This window comes from Hippoglossus hippoglossus, chromosome 4, assembly GCF_009819705.1.
Source record: "Hippoglossus hippoglossus isolate fHipHip1 chromosome 4, fHipHip1.pri, whole genome shotgun sequence".
NCBI classification, from domain to species: domain Eukaryota; kingdom Metazoa; phylum Chordata; class Actinopteri; order Pleuronectiformes; family Pleuronectidae; genus Hippoglossus; species Hippoglossus hippoglossus.
Genome location: NC_047154.1, coordinates 9,573,374 through 9,593,326, shown reverse-complemented (window position 1 = coordinate 9,593,326; position 19,953 = coordinate 9,573,374). Strand labels below are relative to the sequence as shown.

Here is a 19,953-nt window from a genome sequence, read left to right as displayed (position 1 = left end):
TTGGGGATTGGATTTGCAGTGCTTTTTAAATCAATTCATTTAGTTTCAAAATGAGATTGTTGTCCCATGTCTGAACAAGGCCTTTGACTTCTTTCCTTCAATTATTTTTGTAATCTTCCCTATCATGAAAGTATAAAGTATAATCAATATGTTGAATGACAACGTGTGAAGAGAAAGTTCTCGTTTTGATGAAACTGCAGATAAATATTATCAGATTCTCTAGTTCCTCTCAGCTCTACAGGGTATTTCAGTGTGTTTCTTTGTGCTAACAGCTTAGCACTAAAGTCCAGACAGATAGTTAATGATAATAATAATAACAGCTTGAATTTATATAACACCTCTCAAGAGACCCACGGATGCTTTACATGTGTCAGTGGGGACAAAAAGAGAAAAGAAAAGAAAGTAATTTGCACAGAACAGGACAGAAACAAACAGCACTACTGGCAGGGTGGAGCATTAACTGAGGCCAAAAGCCTTAGTGAACAGGTGGTGTTTGAACAGTTTTTTAAAGATGTCCAGAGATGCAGCGTTGCATATTTTGGCGGGGAGAGAGTTCCAGAGGGGGGGGGGGGTCTGCGACACAGAAGGCTCTGTCTCCAAAGGATTACAGCTTGGTGTTGGGGATGGAGGAGGTCAGTTAGATAAAGTGGGGCTAGGGCGTGGAGGGATTTATAGTGGATGCAGGCCTTGATTGGGAGCCAGTGAGATGAATGAGGGTCGTGGTGATTTGCTGCCAGGGTTTAGTGCAGGTGAGAACCCTGGCGGCAGAGTTCTGCACATACTGAAGTCTGTCTCCATTACAGTTTTCCAGGCGGCAGGTAATGAAGGCATGAATGAGGGTTTCTGCCACGGAGTCGGGGAGTGAAGGCCGGAGTCTGGAGATGTTTTTTAGATGAAAGAAGGCGGATTTGGTGACAGGATTTGATGTGGGATTGGAAAGAGTCAGGAATGACACCCAGGTTGGGGACCTCGGGGGATGGAGCAGCAGTCAGTGACGAGGAGGAGATCTCCAGCCTTCCAAGCATGAGCTCAGTCTTCTTACTGTTAAGTTTATGGCTAGCTGGTGAACATAGTGGAAGATTAAGTAGCCAAAGAGACCGATATTTCTCTCAGGAGCACGTGGAGAACAAAAAAGAGCAAAAAATAAAGATATAGTTGGAATTTCTTTTTTTTACATATACCTAAATAACTATTGCAGCTGATTTTGCATCATATCGGCTGGACAACAAATTCACCACATCAACTCAACAGCTGTTAATACAACATTTAAGAATGTCCCTAAGTCCCTAAGAAAAACTGTTATTACAGCTGAAATTTTTTTTTCTATTGCCTACTTTCCCTACACACCCATCAATTTCACAGCACGCCTTGAACCAGGGAGGACATTTTTTTTCACCCAATAGTGCTGACTTCATGTGTTAAAGCATTCAAGCACAGGTACAAGAACACAGTCCCTCAAGTACCACCCACAAATATTGCCAGATGTGTTTGTTACAGGCACCAGCCCGTGCACCGTTCTCTTATTCTCTACAAGTTCCACAACGTCTATATTTAAAACACAAATTCTCAGTGGTTAAAGTTTCATTTTAACCACTGAGCACGATCAAGGTACCCAGCAACATAAATCTGGCCAAATGCAATCAGATGTTAATACACTAAAATAGGAAACGCACAGAGCCACGGTTGCTGTGCCAGCTGGAGCTGAGAGAGGCATGGTGGTGTCGAGGAAGCAGTCCTCACCATGCAGCGATCATCATGAGTACTGGCTGTTCTAGCCAACAATCAAATGGTATTTTCAGTATGTTCGAAAGCGTTCACCTACATGATTGAATAATGGGTCTTGAATTTTTTTTTTGGAAGACTGAGATGCAGCGTAGACTTGGATTGAAAAAAGAAAACTCCCTTATCATTCTATGAGATTGCAATGAAAATGAAAAATTTGGCAAAGCAGAGGCAGAGACAGCGAGGTCTATTATGACACCATAATGAAAGCAAGTGAAGGATAGACAGGGAAGGTGGAGCGGCAGAGGACAAGGGAGCAGCGGAGAAAGTGACAGGGCATAATTAGATCTGCTGCCACCGGCATGACTGAGGAAAGGGAGGAAGACTAATAAAACCCTGCCACGACCAGGACGCTCTTCCTCCAGCCCTCTCCGCTGGATGTGGCTAAATAGATACTTTACTCACAGAGCATAATGCTTTAATGTGGCAGCATGAGACAATGTTTAATCAGTGTCAGTGATCTTATCATTATGTGGCTAATGTTGACATCAAATTGATAGAACCACTGAAACCCACCAGTGGTGAACAACATTCTGTTTGTGGTTTTTCAGATGGGTCTATAATCTCATGAGGCCTCTGTCTGCAGCATTTACACCCATTTGGCTCCAGATGTCACGGCTGGTTAGCTGCAGGACACAGTGCAACTGCAGAGTGGGGGAAGCACAGCAGGAGGACAAATATGGAGGAGGAAAGGATATAGCAAAACAGAGGAGGACACGAGTCCACACATTTACACATATGTACATATACTGCTACAGATGGAGATATGAGGACTATTGCAGAATTTATGTTAATAACTGCTTGTGCACAAAAGTAATCTGACCCATTTTTAAAGGTAAAAGCAGTGAAATTCTCAATATTGATATTTAATAATGTGCAGTGCAGCTAAAATCAAATCATTGAATTCTAACATGCTGCATCCTTCCATTCACACTATATTTATATGTTTACACCTTTATATAAATATATCTTAGCAAAGCCTCTCACGATTTCTTTGCACCCAAGTATGACGACAATAGAGATCTGGAATCTGGAATCCAACTCAAAACTTGTTGGTAAGGGTGTTGCATTTTGGGTAATGTAGGCACACGATTTTTCGAGAAGAAATCATTTGTGCTATAAAAAGAAGACTAGTGTCCCAATCAAAGGGCTGCAACTTTGGAGGCTGCATGTAAATGCACCAGAGCTGCATTTTGAAAATACACTGCTTGTAAATATGGACTATATGATTGCAGGATAGGCCATAAACCCTGCCTCCTCCATGTTAGTGGGTGGGACATGGACCAAACTAAAAAGTAAAACTACACAACAAGTTTTTCCTCAAAGAGTGTTTCTATCATTTTAGGTAGTTCTTATTACACTGAAGTTTGTTCAAGTGATAATGTTTCAATCAGTTTGGTTTTAATTTGTTAATTGATGCGATGAAAACGGTTTAAAACGTTGTATAGACACTATGATTTCAAAGGCTCCTTCAAATGAGACCAAAAGCAGGATGTGACGTGTACTGGACAGAGCGATCAAGGTTAAACCTCAGTGTGGAGACACACATATATACCAGGTGTAAATGCTATCAGGTTAAAAACCATAGAAATCTAGATACAAAAAGGTAGAAAGAAAATAAGGCTTTAGAGATTTCTTTGGGGCACTTGAAGAGTTTTGCAGGTCTGACTGCAAGATCAGCGAGATTTAGACTTAGGAAGTCTGTCGGAGAAACATTTGTTTGCAGTGCTACTCACAACTCAAGTATATCATCTGTACCAGCTGCATTAATCTGACCTTTACTTGACTAGTTTCACTAAAATGTGACTGTGACCTTTATTTTTCTTTATTGGTTTATTTGACCTCTTTCAAACAGAGGCTGAACCTTGAGTTGATGCCACTCTTGCACCTACACTGCCAGTTCCTCCTTCGGGGAGGGGCATCAGGGCAGGTTCAGCTGAAAAACTAAGGATTCACAAAGAGGCCTGCAGGTCTCACATTATTCTGTCAGCTCTGACAGTGATTTCAGAGTGAGGATTGCATTTTTATTCTGTTCTATTTAATGCTCAAGACAGAAAAAACATACAATTATTGCTTACCAACTCAAACTATGGGCCCCCAATTTGAGCAATACAGCCGATGAAACCGAATCATAATTTCATACATTTTTTTAAATGAAATGTCTCTGTTGCGGATTGAAGCTCCTCCAGTAAAGCATGTAGCCTTGTTTCATCTTTGGATACAAAAGACGACTGATCCAACTAATCTCCTCTTCCTGCTTGCACTTTTTACGGATTGTATTATTATTTTGTAGCATCGCCAATAAAAAAGCAAGACGAGAGAATCCCCAAACAAAGCCAGGGGAGGACAAAAGGAACACAATGCATCTGCTGCGGCTGAAAAACTCTTCACTTTTCTTTGAACTCCCTACTTATAAATTGCTCAATCTCTTCCTGCCCAATCATCCAATGATGGAAACAGAAAACACTCAGGTCGGAAACATTCGAGAGCACCTTCGTGAGCTTTCAAAGATTCAATCCCTCAATACTGCCATCTCTCAATTTCTGCCACCCTCGTGTTCAGCCAAAAGCCTTCGCACCATGCAAGAATTGATTTCTGACACAACGGCAGACCAACACAAATGCACCTGCACCCACACACACAGACACGCACAATGCACAGGCTGTGTATAATTGATGAGCACAGCGGTAGGGGGAATCATGAGAGGACCAGAGAGCTATCACATTGAAATTGGCATTCGGCCGACCTTTCGCAGCCATGCCGCCGTGTGTGTATGCATGCATATGAGTGTGTGCGTGGGCACTTGTGTGTGGGAGTGTTTACGACCCATAGGTGGCAGGGGGGGATGTTTGAGAGCTGTGAAGACACGGAGGGTAATGGCAGAGATGATGAAGAGAGTATTCTTCGGGGATCCTTTGAACGAAAACAACAATGATGATGGGAGAGATGAAAATAATGCTGAGACGTGAGACAGGAGTCGTCTCTAATGAGAACGGAGCAGCAGCAATAAACCTGAACAAAACAGGAGAGACCAGCCTCAGAGGATCAGAGGGATGTGAGTCAGTCGCTCAAACATGAACCTCTCCTCTGGTGGCATTTCACATGAGCAATTAGTGGCATGGTGTTGTGTTATTGACACGTATTCACCTAACGCATGCAACAGCTTCACGACTCCAACGCATATTCAATTCTAGCTGCCACTCCAACTTTGTCCCGGCTCCAGACTGGCCGTTGGCGTCGTCCCTCGCTAAAAGGCGAGCTTGTCTTTTAAAGGTCTGCATGTGCAGCTGTAACCTTGGGCAACCGACGGCTTTTAAGGCTGACAGGCTCGGCTGTAATGTATGCACATGTGGCATTTCCCATACATTAGGAACAGAATGTCATACAAGCTGTGCAGCCCGGGGAGCCCAGCGGGGTGTACTGGGCCGAGATTTGGTGGATTTTCTGTGTGCCTGTGCGCATGTGTCTGTGTGAGTCCATAAACAAGGTGCTCAGGTTTATACGGAAGTGAGTTGAATCAATCTTCATCACCTCCCTCTTTAAAGAGCAACAGCAGGGTGTGGAGGGGGGGGGGGGGGGGGGGGGGAGGGAGGTACAGATGAGACATTGAGGAGGAACCTTCATGCAAAGCCAGCTTCTGTCACGGCTGCAATCACCCTCATCAACTCACACTGGTTTGTATCACTAGAACCATCTGGCAGATATTAGACTCTGGTTACTCATAAAAAGAGACAGTATAACACTAGCTTTATTAGTCCACTTGGACTATATGCAGTCGGTGTAGCTAATGGATAACAATGGAAACCATTATCTCTGGTATCTAATCTCGAGCGTCCCATGGAAGAAAGATAAATCAACAGGAACTTAATTCAACTGTCACCACTTAAAAAAACTACACTCTGCATGTTGACTTATCATTCTTCCATGGGCACATGTTTAGGTTTGGACTACTTATGTCTAGGTGTTGCTCAATTGTCCTTATCCATCCTAACCCTTGAGTCCTGGGCTGTTTTGTTCTGTTTTTAAATGCTTTTGAATAAATGATTAAATGATCAATGCAGCAACTGTGAGATGCCAGATTTCAGCTTTTTGTGCAAAATGTTGATTATGGTAGAGAATGAAGGACCGAGAGATGAGGGATACTCGATTGTGATCTGGCAACCCTCAACTTCCACCTGCATGAAGCTTTGCTCAACAGCTGCAGCCTGGCAGCAGCAGTGGTGGAGTCTGTGATACGCGGTCCTGAAATTGAACCAGAGAGTATTTATTATTTAAACTTTTGGACAAAATCAATATCAGTTTATATTAGGCATAAATTCAAGTGGGCGAGTGTGAGCTTGGTTAATTTAGGATAAAATGCTTCTAAAGTAAATGAAGACATCAGATCCTTTGTGAAGTAGAGACGTGTAGCTGAGCTCAGCAAAAGAATTAAATCAATACAAACATCTCTCCAGTTAGAATTTAGCTGCATGAGAAGTATTTACTAATTAATGAATCCCTCAATTTTTAATGAGTGGATCAAGAGTAGAGTTCTTTCTGCATCTGGGTTATTAAGACATGAACATTATTAAGTGAATTAACATCAGCTCCTCCTACTGATCTGTTTGTTAAGGCAACATTTTATTCTGAAAATCCTGAGCAATACAGACAGGTGAGCCGCCGTCTCTCGGGTTCTATCCTCTGGAGTTGTGTTGCACAAATGAGAGAAGGACAGATCAAAAGAATCTCCAGTGAGAAGTCAAAGTGGCTCACAGCAGATGGTTCATCAGAGCGGAGAACTGTGATAAAAGCCCAGTTTTAGTCAGTTTAGACATTTCAGCAAACACAGTCAACTGAAGTCAAGTTTCAGTTTGGTGCATATATATATATATATATATATATTTCTCAAGGAAAGAGATGGAAAACAAGTTCACAGATTATTTTAGACATCTGACAAAAAATACCTCCACCAAAGATAAAAAACAAATCTAAACCCTTGCATTCTTCTATCTACCAGGTGATACTCAATGAGCTAAAGCCCGAATAAACTGGAACCAGAGCGTGTTCTACCAAAATATAAAGATTTTATTTACAATGCATGATATAAAAGAATTGTCTCTATTCAACTAGATCGCAGTAAAAGAGGCCTAAATATAGGCCACACTAATGATGGGGGGCAAATTGCCCAACTCAACCCCCAAAATGAAACAGGTTGCACTTTAGAGAAGGCTGGCGTTGACTAAAACAAAAAGGTGAAATGGTCACAAAATATGTTGCCACATTATGACTAAACTACCACTACACACACAACAATGTCAAAGAATTGGATCAGGAAAAACAGTGCTTGGCTCATCTAATAACAGAAGCACATTAATATTCAGGAAAAACGTTTTACAAAAAAATGTGAAAATAAATATTGCTCCTTCCAAAACTGGAAGTAATTTCACTCAGTAGGAGACATGTAGCTGACTGGCTGCTATTTATAAACAGCCATGTTAATAGGGGCTACAATTTAATAGCATTTTCATTATGTTGAGTATAAAGTTAGATTTAGTTCCTCAACAAACATCAAGAATCTGACAAAGCACACTTTTAATAATTATCCAACAAATAATTTTGCTTGATGCAATTTGCTGAATGATACATTTCACTATCAACAGCTTCACTATTAAAGTCATGATTCTAAACATAAGCAAACAAACAAAAGCAGGCCTCAGGCCTCATCTCTCTCTCTCTCTCTCTCTCTCTCTCTCTCTCTCTCTCTCTCTCTCTCTCTCTCTCTCTCTCTCTCTCTCTCAGGTGTGCCTCAATGCGTGCCACATTCCATCTACTGTGTGTGTTGCAATGAGTGTTGATTCAGGTGCAAACACAGTTTGAATTTGTCACAGTAAAGACTATGTCCGCAGGCTGGTAAATCAGTGTGAGAGCGGGTGGAGATCTTTGCATTAATATGTTATCGTGTGTGTGTGTGTGTGTGTGTGTGTGTGTGTGTGTGTGTGTGTGTGTGTGTGTGTGTGTGTATGTGCGTGTGTGTCAGGACCATTTTTGAGCATAGTCCTGTGATGAGGACATTTTGGGAAAGTGAAGACATATTTGCTCTTCTTCACTTTTTCAAAGGGGTGCTTGAGGGTTAAGACTTGAATTAGGGTGTGATTAAGGTTTATGTTAGGGTTAGGGTTAGGGTTAGGGTTAGGGATAGGGTTAGTGCATGGTCTCACTGAATTATCCGACAGCCTCCACCTCCCTGCTGGTGGATGTGAGTAGCACAGTAATAGTAGTAGAAGTATGTGATGGCTGGTCATTGAGAGTTTGACCCATTACCTAATATACCCATCCATCCTCACAGTGTGTTTGAGAGATTGACGCAGGGCCTGCTTGTGGTACTGTGGGTGGTCCAATTGATTTGAACAGTTTGGCCATTTCCCAAGAGTGCTGCATCCTACCAAGAGTCACAGCCTGGTGTTGTGCTGGGTCAACAGCAGTGTGGCTCCACTGTTTTTGCTCTATTGAAGCCACTAGAAGCTGTAAAGCTCTCAGCGTGGTCCGTGCTACAACCCACACAACCTCCTCTGCTGGGGAATGCAAACCACAGCAGTTGATGAGTGCACACACATCGTGTAAGCCCCAGTGTCGTCCTTGCAGGAGTTTTCATTGCCTTGTGGACTAACCAACATCAATGCACAGGAAGGACGAACATGTTTATCCTTACTTAACACAAACAGTGATACTTTTTGTAAAGGTTTCAGGTCCAGACGTCATTTTGGCTAATCTCCATTAACTGCTATTTGCATATGTATGCAGATCAATGAATTTCAGTCAATGTGTTTCGCCTCTTTTGCTCTCCACAAGGGCTGTTTTCCTGCGGGCAGCCAAATCCTGCTCAAACTAGAAAGAGGAAACCAGAAAGCTTCCAGCCCCAAAATCTTGTCCACAGACCGTCCTTCAATTTCAGAAAGATGTGGGAGGAAAACTATTCTTCTATTTAACAAGCACTTGTGATTAGACCTGGGGAGAAGGTTACACATTGTAACCCAGGTTCTATGAGTACAAGCTCAATCCTCCAAACTTCACGTTGAATTACCGGATGCTCGGTATGACAACCATATACAGGCAGTACTCAGGCAACCTGGTGTGAAGTGAAACCTTATGTCTTTACTTCCTGCTCATAGATGAATGTTTTCCTTTTTTTTGTCATGTTCTCTTCCTCCTCAGTCGTTTTCTAAAGCCCGACAATAATTATGTCTTGGTTGTGTTGCATGAAAAGCTTCCTGAGAAGCGTGTTGCCAATTTTAGTGCCACCCACTCTGTGTCTTATAATTATGGCAAACATTTACTAATGACAGTGGAGCCGACATGAATCCAGAAAAACTGCAGAAACTTGTTATCATTAATAATTATCAAATAGTGGGAGCATAGAAATCAAATTTTCTGTTGTCGGAGGAACACAAAGTAAACATAAATTGATTTGACCTCATAGAGCAGTAGAGTTATATAAAAATAAAAGCCGAACTCCTGTCAGTCTTTCAGTGTCTCTGCTTCTCTCAATTTCTCTCCTGCCCATATTCCTCTTCTCCCCGGGGTCTTGATCTGCTCTCTCCACGTAAACATTTAGTTGATTGTCTGTTGATTCATCTGTCTGGCTCTCCAGGTTGCTGTCTTTCTCACCACATGCCTCTCCCAGCATCACCATTAACCCGCTGGCTCGCAGGCCACCGGGGAGTCTAGCCTCAGCAGCTATCCATCATTGCATCCAGGAGAAAAGAATTGCCCAGCATTTCGACTGGATGTCTCATTACAGGTGCCAGAAATAGGACTGAAAAAAAACAGACCTGGGCTGAGAGGCGTTGCTAGGCAAGGATAAACCCCAAATGTCTCAACAAATCTTTTTGTCATTAAAGGCCTAAATAATTGCAGCGTGTAATTATGGGGTGTTCTTCTGTCCTTAGTCATAATCAGCCTTTGCAAATAAAAAAAATAATGGTTTCCTGTGAGCACGTTATATAATCAATACATAAAACGTGCATGAAGCTAATTCATTTTGCACATCATTGTTCTCCCAGTATTTTGTTGAGTTTCAAAAGGGCATCTTTAATTACCTTTATATAATCCACCAGAAAGCAGGCTGGACATGGTAAACAACAACAACGCAGCTATATGAAAGAAAAGATGAGGCATTTGCATAATCAGAATTCTGCGACGGTGTTCCTCCGAGGAGAAACAAAACAGAACCACAATCAGGACTCAACAGAGCAAGACACGTGAACCCAATTACTGAAAAGTGGGAGAGCATTGCTGCCTGCAAGCACACAGCGACACAACTGACACACACACACCCACACACACACACACACACACACACACACACACACACACACACAGGAAGGACGTATACAAGCGGAGACACAAAGACACAGGGGGAAAAAGGCGCATTAGAATTTATATTAAGAGTCCAATCCTTGCTGTTTATTGTGTCTCTCCCTCTCTTTCTACCAATTCAATTTCATTTTCAATCATGTTCTACTGGGACTGAAGCAATTTTATCACTAACACACTCTCTCACACAAAAAAATATTGTGATGAAAACCTATGCAGCGAACCCAGATTCAACCTGCGTCCCCATCACCTGTGTGCGTCTCAGTCGCACAGGCAGCATCTCTCGCTGGGTTATGGCAGAGGTTGGTTTCTATGGCAGCTGCTGCAAAAGGGACAAGTGGCGACGGCTGACAGAAGAGTGAACTAGTGCTAAGACACCCCCCCCGGATCTTATTATCAGGTTACTGGTCCTCACCCACTGACAGTTTTTTCTTCCTCCTCTCAACTCTCTATTTTGGTCTCTCAGCATCTTCCTCTCCCTCTCTCCAAATGGATTTTTCCAGCAGGGGCCACATACGGCCAGATGCTCGTCGGCATCGCTTCCATTCTGTCGCCATGAGAACATTTCTCCTTTTATTCACAATCCTCGGAACAGCCCTGACCCCTGTCAGTTTAAAGGGAGGGAATTAAAGGCGGAGAGTTTTTGGTGTAAAAAGGAGACGCAATGTCCATCATGTGAGAAAAATGATGTCTACTGTGTCATACTACAGTGGAAATATTTGTGTCACTGAAGAATCCATGTGAAGAACGAAAATCTGACACCACTGGAAATACTGAGATTAGAAGTGGACAGTGTTCAAGAGTCTCCCCTTTCCACCTTGCTCTCGAGATGTCGTCACGATGGAGTGGGAGGAGCCCCCAGGGGCGATTTCAACTTCTGAAACATCCACGCACATACTTACATGAAGTCCAAGCTGTTTTCAGACATGAGAAAAAAGTGAAGAACGTAGGAGGAGATTGACTTATGAGACTATAGCCAAGTGTTTCTCTTTATCGTATGTTATTGTGTTTACTTTTACCATTTGGAACAATGTGTTGAAAAAGAACAGGGGTTTGACTAACACTAAACCATTCACTGTAAAAAGTTTGGAGTGACATTTTTTAAGCTGTGCTTCCACTGAGGAGCTAATGAGCACTTCCTGCTAATAGCAGGCTGTTGATAACAATAAACTGCACAAATATTAAAATGGACCGGTATCTAATAGAGCAGACTATCTGTCCGTTTAACTATTTTAATTCATTTCAAAAAACGATGAACCTGCTTTAATGTGCTTTGTGTGTTGAGGATTTTAAAACACAATTAACGGCTAATTAATGTCACATAAATATTCATAATTGAGATGTCATATTTTGGAAGAACATTGGCTTGTTCCATGTAAATGTTTTCCTCACAATTTGTCCAAACTAAGAGGTGAAGAAGAAATGGGAAAGGTTTTATTTCACTGTTTCCCGGACAGTGATTCATTAACTTTCTACAAGTTGTGCAACATGTTTCTTACTTTGTTACTTCTTTACGCTCCACTATATTACAGACAAACAAGCAAGGTTACCAAAAAACTATAGAACAGCGGTGGTTATAAAACCTGCGCCTGCTCACAATATCAGTTCATCATGTTGCCAGCGAGATATACTGGAAGGGTTATTGGGGAATGGAAAAATGAAAGGCATTCTGAAAGAATGTGGCGATGGATTGGTTTGATGGAGACTAAATTCCTGGATATCTCTTAATACAAAGTCTGCTCATGGTCCATTTGAAAGATTGAAGGCCTGCCTGTCACTTAATTCTTAGAATAAATGAATTTTAAAGCCGCCATCACCGTTGAATTTTCTGTCACTGTGCTCCAGACGGGACGTGATGAATCAATCCTGTCACTGCTAAAGCCACTGCGACGCAAATGCCCGTGCACGTGCACAGTGCACAGCCACGGTTTGGGAACGAAGCCAGTAGCCAATCAACGGAATCAATTCCTCAAATCATGCCACAGTTTCAATCAATAATTCAAAACAAGGCCAGAGCTCGTAGGGAAACTAATTTAACTCAGAGGTGTGACATCATTATCATTAATATATACATATTACTGTGTACAGCTGATTTCGTATGATCAGCTGTACACACACACACACACACACACACACACACACACACACACACACACACACACACACACACACACACACACACACACACACACACACACACACACACTCTCTCTTATTCTGGAGGAGCCTGTGTTTTACACTGCTAAGGTTTAAAGCAATCGCCGTGGAGCCACCTCAAGTGTTCTTCTTCAAATCTCCTCTTTATTATTGTAATGGAAAGAGAAGCACAAATGCGACAGGGCTGCAATTCACAACATAATTAAAAAAAAAAACCTCTACTAGCAACCACCACCCTCATCTACACACACACACACACACACACACACACACACACACACACACACACACACACACACACACACACACACACACACACACACACACACACACACACACACACACCCTCCTATAATCCCTCTCTCTGTCTTCTTTCCTTTGGTCTCTGTTTCCTGTCAGCCGTCCAAGCGCAGCGCGGTAAACAAAATACTTCAACAAAAGCCCTCACACAATGACAATGCGTCCGGTCTACGCACATTCGGTCGCACACATTTTATCATCTCAGGATGTAAACAAACACACACACGCTCGTCCCACACATGCACAGAAGCTCACACATTTACACATGCTACGATTTAGTGAATCCGATTTAATATGTCTCACTGAACGTTCAACTTCCAGAAGGCTGCTTCGAGGAAAAAAGGCTTTGGCATTGTTCCTTGTTTTCCTCACTAAGTTCCTTGCCGATATTTTATGAACAAATACCATGAAGAGCAAAACAAATTTAACAGAGCAAGGAGAGCCAGAAAGTATCTCTGGAAACATTATTAGAATATGAAAAGATCACATTTAAATAACATGAGTTTGATCCGCAGGAGTTAATTAAAGCACAGTTTGGGCCTGCCAAATGGAATAATGGTGTGTTCCTAATAATAACGCCGTGCTCTGTCTCACTGAGACAAATGAAAGCCCCTTTCCGCGCTGAGCGTTTTGAGGACTTTCATACCTTTGGAAAGAGACTGGGATCTGAAGGAAAACAACGGCCCAGTCACACCACGACACATTTAAGAGTGTCAGCAAACAGGAATGCGCTGCAGAGCTGGGGAGTTTATGTCTTTTTTATGTGTGTGTGTGTGTGTGCTGAAGAATGCAATAGATGTTGTGCAGTATAACAGGTTAAAGGGCTGAAGTGAGCAGTAGAAGCATCCAATCATCTGCTGCTGCAAACCTGCTGCATAGCTTCCACATTAAAGAACGTATACAGGCTCTTTGAAGCCACACTGTGGGAACGTTGTCGGTGAGTCAATTCCCCCGATTTGACAGAAATATGTCATTCACGACTCCCTGGGGAAGACTCCTCTAATTTGGTGATCCACTTTTCCTTCAGAGCCTCCAGGAAGCTGGAAATTCAAGAGCCTCCACATGGATTGTTGAATTTTGTTATAGTTGCTTACTTGACTCTGTGTCATCCTACCTCAACTGCCATCTTCACACATTTAAGAATATCTGGTGGTCCCTCCTCTTCCTCTACGAAGCCAGTCCGTAGTTTTATGTTTCACTGTTTAGAGTGCACCATGTATTTGGGTGCACTGCATATTATCGTTCTTATATTTTTTTATATATACCATATCATCATTCTTGTCACTGTGAATGCGCGTATGCACTAAAAATAGCAAGTAGCAAGTGTAAGTATGGAAGTTTGCAAATAGAGAAACAACATCTGTATGTCTTGGTGTGTGTGTGTGTGAATCTCTATAGGGTTGTGTCTAAAATTGAACATGGCTTCAACAAATGACATGCATTACATTACATTTCGTTTCACAGGCGCAGAGAAAATGAGAAGTGTATCAAACAGTTTTCTTCTTTTGCCGATGAGCTCATTATGAAGCTAGCGTAAGTTCAGTAATGAAGACCTAACCTGCATATTAATCAGCTGATTGTGGGCGTTCCTAAATGTCTAATCAGGTCGGCCGCGGTCTCTTTCAGCCAATCATTCAGCACCTGTCAAACTTTAAAAATCCCTTCTCCTCTCTTCCGCAGTCAGCCGTCTTTCAGTGACGCGCATAACCCCTCCTCCACCCCGATCTCCTCCAGTCTCCAGCAGAACATTCATCACCTCTACTGGATCCCGACCTCAACTGATCGTATTGTGTCGGCAGCGATCATGGACCTTGATGATGGATCCCAATAGTATCAGTGGATCATGACAATGGATCGTGGATTACGGCGGCACCCGATCATGGTGGCAGCTGATCGCGGACTAAAAAATCATCAAGACTGCTTGACAATATACCTATTACTCGTGGCATCCATTGTACTTCTGTCCGTCCTGGAAGAGGGATCCCTCGCATGCGGCTCTTCCTGAGGTTTCTACGTTTTTTCCTGTCAAAAAGGTTTTTGTAGTTTTTCCTTACTCTTGTTGAGGGTTAAGGGCAGAGCATGTCACAATTGGCGAAGTGCAATAGGACAATTCTCACGAATATGGGCCATCCAAAACAATCGATTGACTGATGGACCACCACCAGTGTCTAGACCCCGGGGGGGGTATTCCTGTTCGATGCTTTGCTCCACCCCCTTCTAATCCTGATGACATCTCACAGGGGTCTGAAATGCCAAAGACTGTAAACATTCACATTACTTCTGTGCGTTTGTCCAAATAAACATCGTTAAATTGAGAATCAAGTCTCTCCTGATTGAAATATACTGGTCCACATAAAGGTCCCAGTATTAAGTAGGGGTTAGTGAATGAGCCTCAGCCTCACTGAAGACTCTTAGCTCTTATTACCAGAGAACGACTGAGGCTGTAAACCATATAAAATGTTATAATCTAACCCCCATACCTTAAGTTAGGTTCTCGCAGTAATTTAATCATTTTGTGTGAATGCACTTAAGCTGTCTGGTTACATCTTTGATCACGTTATCGCACACTTTACCTTCTCACAGTGCTGCTTACGAGGCAAAGGTTAGAAATGGCAGACAAATTGTAGACGCTATAATTCCCATGGAAGCAGGCATCAGTCGTCGTCCTGCCTCCCTTTCAACCTCCCTCTCCTCCTCGTGCTCCACTCTCAAACACTGTAATGGAGAATTCTTAACAGCTAATCTGATTTACATGGAGGAGGGAAATTATGGACACACAGTGCACTGGCAGCAAAGCACCGCTCGCCTCTGTTCTCCCTCTCTGCATCCATCCCAGTCATTACATTTAGGCCCATAAATGGCTGAGCTGTCACACAAGCAAATGGAGCTGCCAACATGGGAATGGGTGGCGGGGATCTGAGACGAGGGATGCAAGCCAAAGAAATAACAATAATGCCAATATGCAATGTCTAGGGGAGAGACGTGAAGGCAAATCAGATCGAGTCAGAGGAACATATCTCAGACCTCAGGTGTGGTGGGCTAAAGGGGGAAATGTGGACCACAGAGCCAGAACATTCGTCACTGTCAGAGCAGAGAGCAGAGGAGAGGGAAAAGAGCATCACACCACCCAGTTTATGCTTAGGTTTGAACAAATGCGGCGTATTGTGCCGGCAGATGTGAAACCATTTGTTGAGTCACTCCGAAAGAAAAAGATGCCTCTGAGTTTCTACACCCAGAGTGGCTCGGAAAACATTCAGGCTTTTGTAGTCAGACGTTTTCAGGTGTTCCCCCGCTGTTAGGACGGCAATATTTTTCTGTTATTCGACAGAAGGAGGAAGAAAACACAGATACAACCAAACAACTTGCAGTGGTGAGATGTAGACAGGGGGGGGGGGGGGGGGGGGGGGTTACCCTTTTGGAAACAGAGGTAGAGGCACTTTATTTACCTGAATAATTCATACAGTTTCCCCTCTGCATTTTACTCATCCTAACTTTCAGACAGTGCACAGGCAAAGACTGTTCCAAGGCCAAGGCCAAGTCCTCACCAGCTCAGAACAAGTGGTGCCTCGTCTCACCTGCATTTTAACCTGGGGTGTAAAAGAGTATATGCAGTGTGGGGAAATTCATTTTCATTCCAGGAGTGAATTCAATTTATTTTCTCTTTGTCTGAGTGATATCAGGCATGTGCGTGTTTAATCTGTAACTCCACAGCGGTGTGGAAGATGAGTGGTGAAATTTGAATCTTTAAAAGCCACTTTAAAACAGCAGGATCGTCACATATTGACATTTTCGTGCATTAGATTGACAGGTTTCCGTCGCTTGTGGCGAAGACATTACTTACATTGTCTATACAATTATAACAGATCAATATAAAGCTCTATCAGGGCTCATGTTGTCCTCTGTTTTACAGAAGTGATAGAGCTTCAAGTCCCAGACACTAATTACATCCTTTTTCCCCTTTGTTCTTAAACTCCTCACCAAGTGTTTGCCTCAACAGGTTGCTATGACAGCAGATTGTACAGGCTACTGTATCTATACAACATTTAGTAATAATTTAAAACAGGATTAATTGCATGTGTGAAGGATATACAAGTTCACCCGTTTGCATGCATAGATCCTGATGCTGACACACATGGAGGGGGATGTAAATGCAGGCAACACAAAGGGTGTGATTACTGATTGATTGAGATTATTGATTATAGATTTAACACATAGGTACACACATTGACTGACATGGCAATAACACGGTACAAGTGAAATAGACAGATGTCAGGAGCTGAGAGCAGTAAAATCAGTGAGTGTGAAGAGCTACGTCACACACTGTGGAGGTTCTGTGTTTTCTGTATGAAGTTGCTTTAGGCAGCGTGCACACACACACACACATACACACACACACACACACACACACACACACACACACACACACACACACACACACACACACACACACACACACACACACTGTAAAATAAACCTGGTGCTCACACAGTGATTTTCTATATAGTGATCAACCGAACGGGAAGATAACTATCCTCCTATTTGGAGTTGAGTTCTTTCCTCCTGATTGACAACACACCCAATTACCAGCAGAGTCGGCAGAGTCAAAAACACCAAGGCCACAAAGCATCCAGGCCTTCACACTCTAATCCTGTCACCACACTGCAGAATAACACTATTAACTGGGTTTGGTATGCACCGCTGTCCTGTGCCGTTTCATAGGCTATCACACCATTACCTATCTGGGAGACAGCCACAAATGTCACCATGGTTACAGATTCATTTATACATATTCTGTGTTTATATTCCCCTCTCTCCTTGTCAAAACCTGGTACCTATATATAAACGTTACTGACAATGTGTTCACAGATTGGAGTGAGTGATGCTACTGGCGGATAATTTGGCTTTAAGCTTTAAGCTTTAAGACGCAGAGCGATCCACTGAGGTCACGTTAACTCACACCTTCATCACCTGCAGATTATTCTTTTTTAATTTTTCAAACTTTTAGTCTTTAAACCGGTCACTGCAACCATTGACATCACTTGAGGCTATTTATTTACATTTAGTTTTGAGCGATATATTTATATATAAATTATATAAATTATATTTGTTTGGTTATACATATTACTTTTTCATTAACGTCAAAGGTTGTTTTGTCATAACATCAGGGGTGATGCAGCAAATGCATCAGCAAATTCCGACTGTGGTAAAAACTGAAAAAAGAAATTAGCTACTGTTTAGTTATTATTATTTTGTATTTGTGCTTTAACGCTGTCCTATTGTTTCCCTATTTACTTTCTTCCTATTGTTTGGCTACACTTTCTCATTTTGAATATGTAAATCTGTTACTGTTAATAAAGTTTGTTATTATTATCCATACAAAAATGACCAAAAACCTTTTTTGTGCATCTTTCTTGAATGTCTGTAGAACACATTGTTACTTGAGCTGTATTTTGTCAAAAGTTTGACAGTGACGACTGTTCAGTTAGTTTGTGGATGTGCAGTTTGTGTGTCAAAGGAATAAAATAAAACAATTTCCCTGTGTTTGGGTACATTGAATGTACAGCAGCACACAGTCACATTATAAATACATCCCTCTTTTTCTCTCTCATATTCAAAGATTTGACTGTGAAGGTAAACCTGGCCCTACAGACGCAGCCCGGGGGGCACAAACACAATAACCTTCAGTTGCATAACAAAACTAATTATTCCTCCACAGAGACACTGAATCTCTTGGCCGGTCATATGTGGCCTGATATTGCTAAATTGAACACGAGCTCCTAACTCAATAACAGCTCATAAGTGTAATGCAATTTGAGGCTTCAGTGGAGTGGAAGGGGAATAATTAAGAAAATCCAAGACCGGCAAAGCAGATGAGATGTTCCTGGTGTGGACCGACATATTTCTGCAGGCATCATTACAATCATCTTCATTATCACCACACGTATTAGTGAAGTCTCTCGTTATTCCCTCTGACATCACCATTTAAAGTTTGCTCTGACTCCAGCAGTCTGCTCAAATTAAGAGTTCTGTCGGGTGCTGCACAACTCGACCTGGATGTCCCTCCTCTCTAATTCTGCCCGCCACTATTTTCACTCTTTCCGCACAAGTGCATTGATTTGGAAGCAATATGCTCAAACTGCGTGGGACACAAACAGCATGGAGTTGGAGTGAGGAGCAGTGGAGCAGATGAGCGGTGAGAGGATGGGAGAGATGCAGCAGACGTGGGCAGGTGCCTACCTGAGGTAACGCAGCGGTTCTATGGTCTCAGCCTCTGCCTCGGCTGAGCTGTGGTTCATCTTGTCCATGTGTGTTCAAGCCAGCACCGTCTGAGCAAATGTGAGAAGGGAAGAGCTGTGTCGCTTCAGAGAAAACACTTCCGTTGCTCTCCTCTCTGCCTCTGCCTCTCCTTTTTCTTTTCCTGGGAATACACTGAGAATGTAAATGGGCTGTGGCTTTTGATTGGTCCAGACACAGGAAGATAATTACTGGCTGCTCCACACTGAATCTTGCCTCTGTGTCACTGCCTCTCTGCCTCTCTGTCTCTCTGTCTCTCTGCCTCTCTGTCTCTCTGCCTCTCTACCTCTCTTCTCCCCTGTGGCCCCAGCTCTTTCTCTGATAAAACCAGCTGGATCTCTGGATCAGCTGAGCTCGCCGGGGAAAGACAGCCAATTAAGAATCAGGAGGCACCGTGCACGCCGGCCGATTGGCTCAGGCTGCCGCGAATCTCAGCCGTTCAGTCATCCAGGGTGCAACCCCCCACCCACCCACCCACCCTATACCACCCACCTCCCTTCCCTCCAATTCACACAAACACACACATTCCTCGGTGTTAGAAGGATCCCTTGATGTAGAAAGTAGAGCAGGCATCAGAGTGAGGAAACACTTGACTCCTCGGTGAAATCACCATCACCTCATACGGTGGTGGGAGGTATATGTGAAGCCCATTACCTTGACATGATAACAACACCATAGCACCTGAGTGGGTGCCCAGCAACCCTTTAAAGCTGCAGCACAAATGATGGATGATGTGAAAGGGTCCACACAAAGGAAACAGGATCACCGTGATTCGACTGGATTGGTTTGAATTATTGCCTCATGCACACTACGCAGCTTCAACAGGATCACAAGACACTGTTACATAAATAGAAAATGAAAAAGAAAGGAACCATGACAACTCGTTACAGCTCCACCAACAGACGTAGTTTTGTATCGCACGTTGGAGGGTCAGTTATTGTCTTTCTACCAGGTTACACAACTTAACCTGGTGGGAAGATGGAATTCCTGCGAGGACAACAGCAGAAAAACACAGGTGCAATGTACTGTTGGTACACTCTGCCACCTAGGAATTAGAGACTGCTATTA

The 19,953-nt window shown here is 42.8% G+C and overlaps 1 protein-coding gene across 1 annotated transcript in view; it reads right to left on the bottom strand.

The window, feature by feature from the left end:
- yjefn3 (YjeF N-terminal domain containing 3) overlaps window positions 1-19,292 on the bottom strand; it is a 42,771-nt gene extending 23,479 nt beyond the window's left edge. The window contains exon 1 of the mRNA XM_034582511.1: window positions 18,829-19,292. Coding sequence (XP_034438402.1) covers window positions 18,829-18,896 — 68 coding nt within the window. The 5' untranslated portion in view covers window positions 18,897-19,292. The remainder of the gene's footprint in view (window positions 1-18,828) is intronic.
- Window positions 19,293-19,953: the final 661 nt, after the last annotated feature.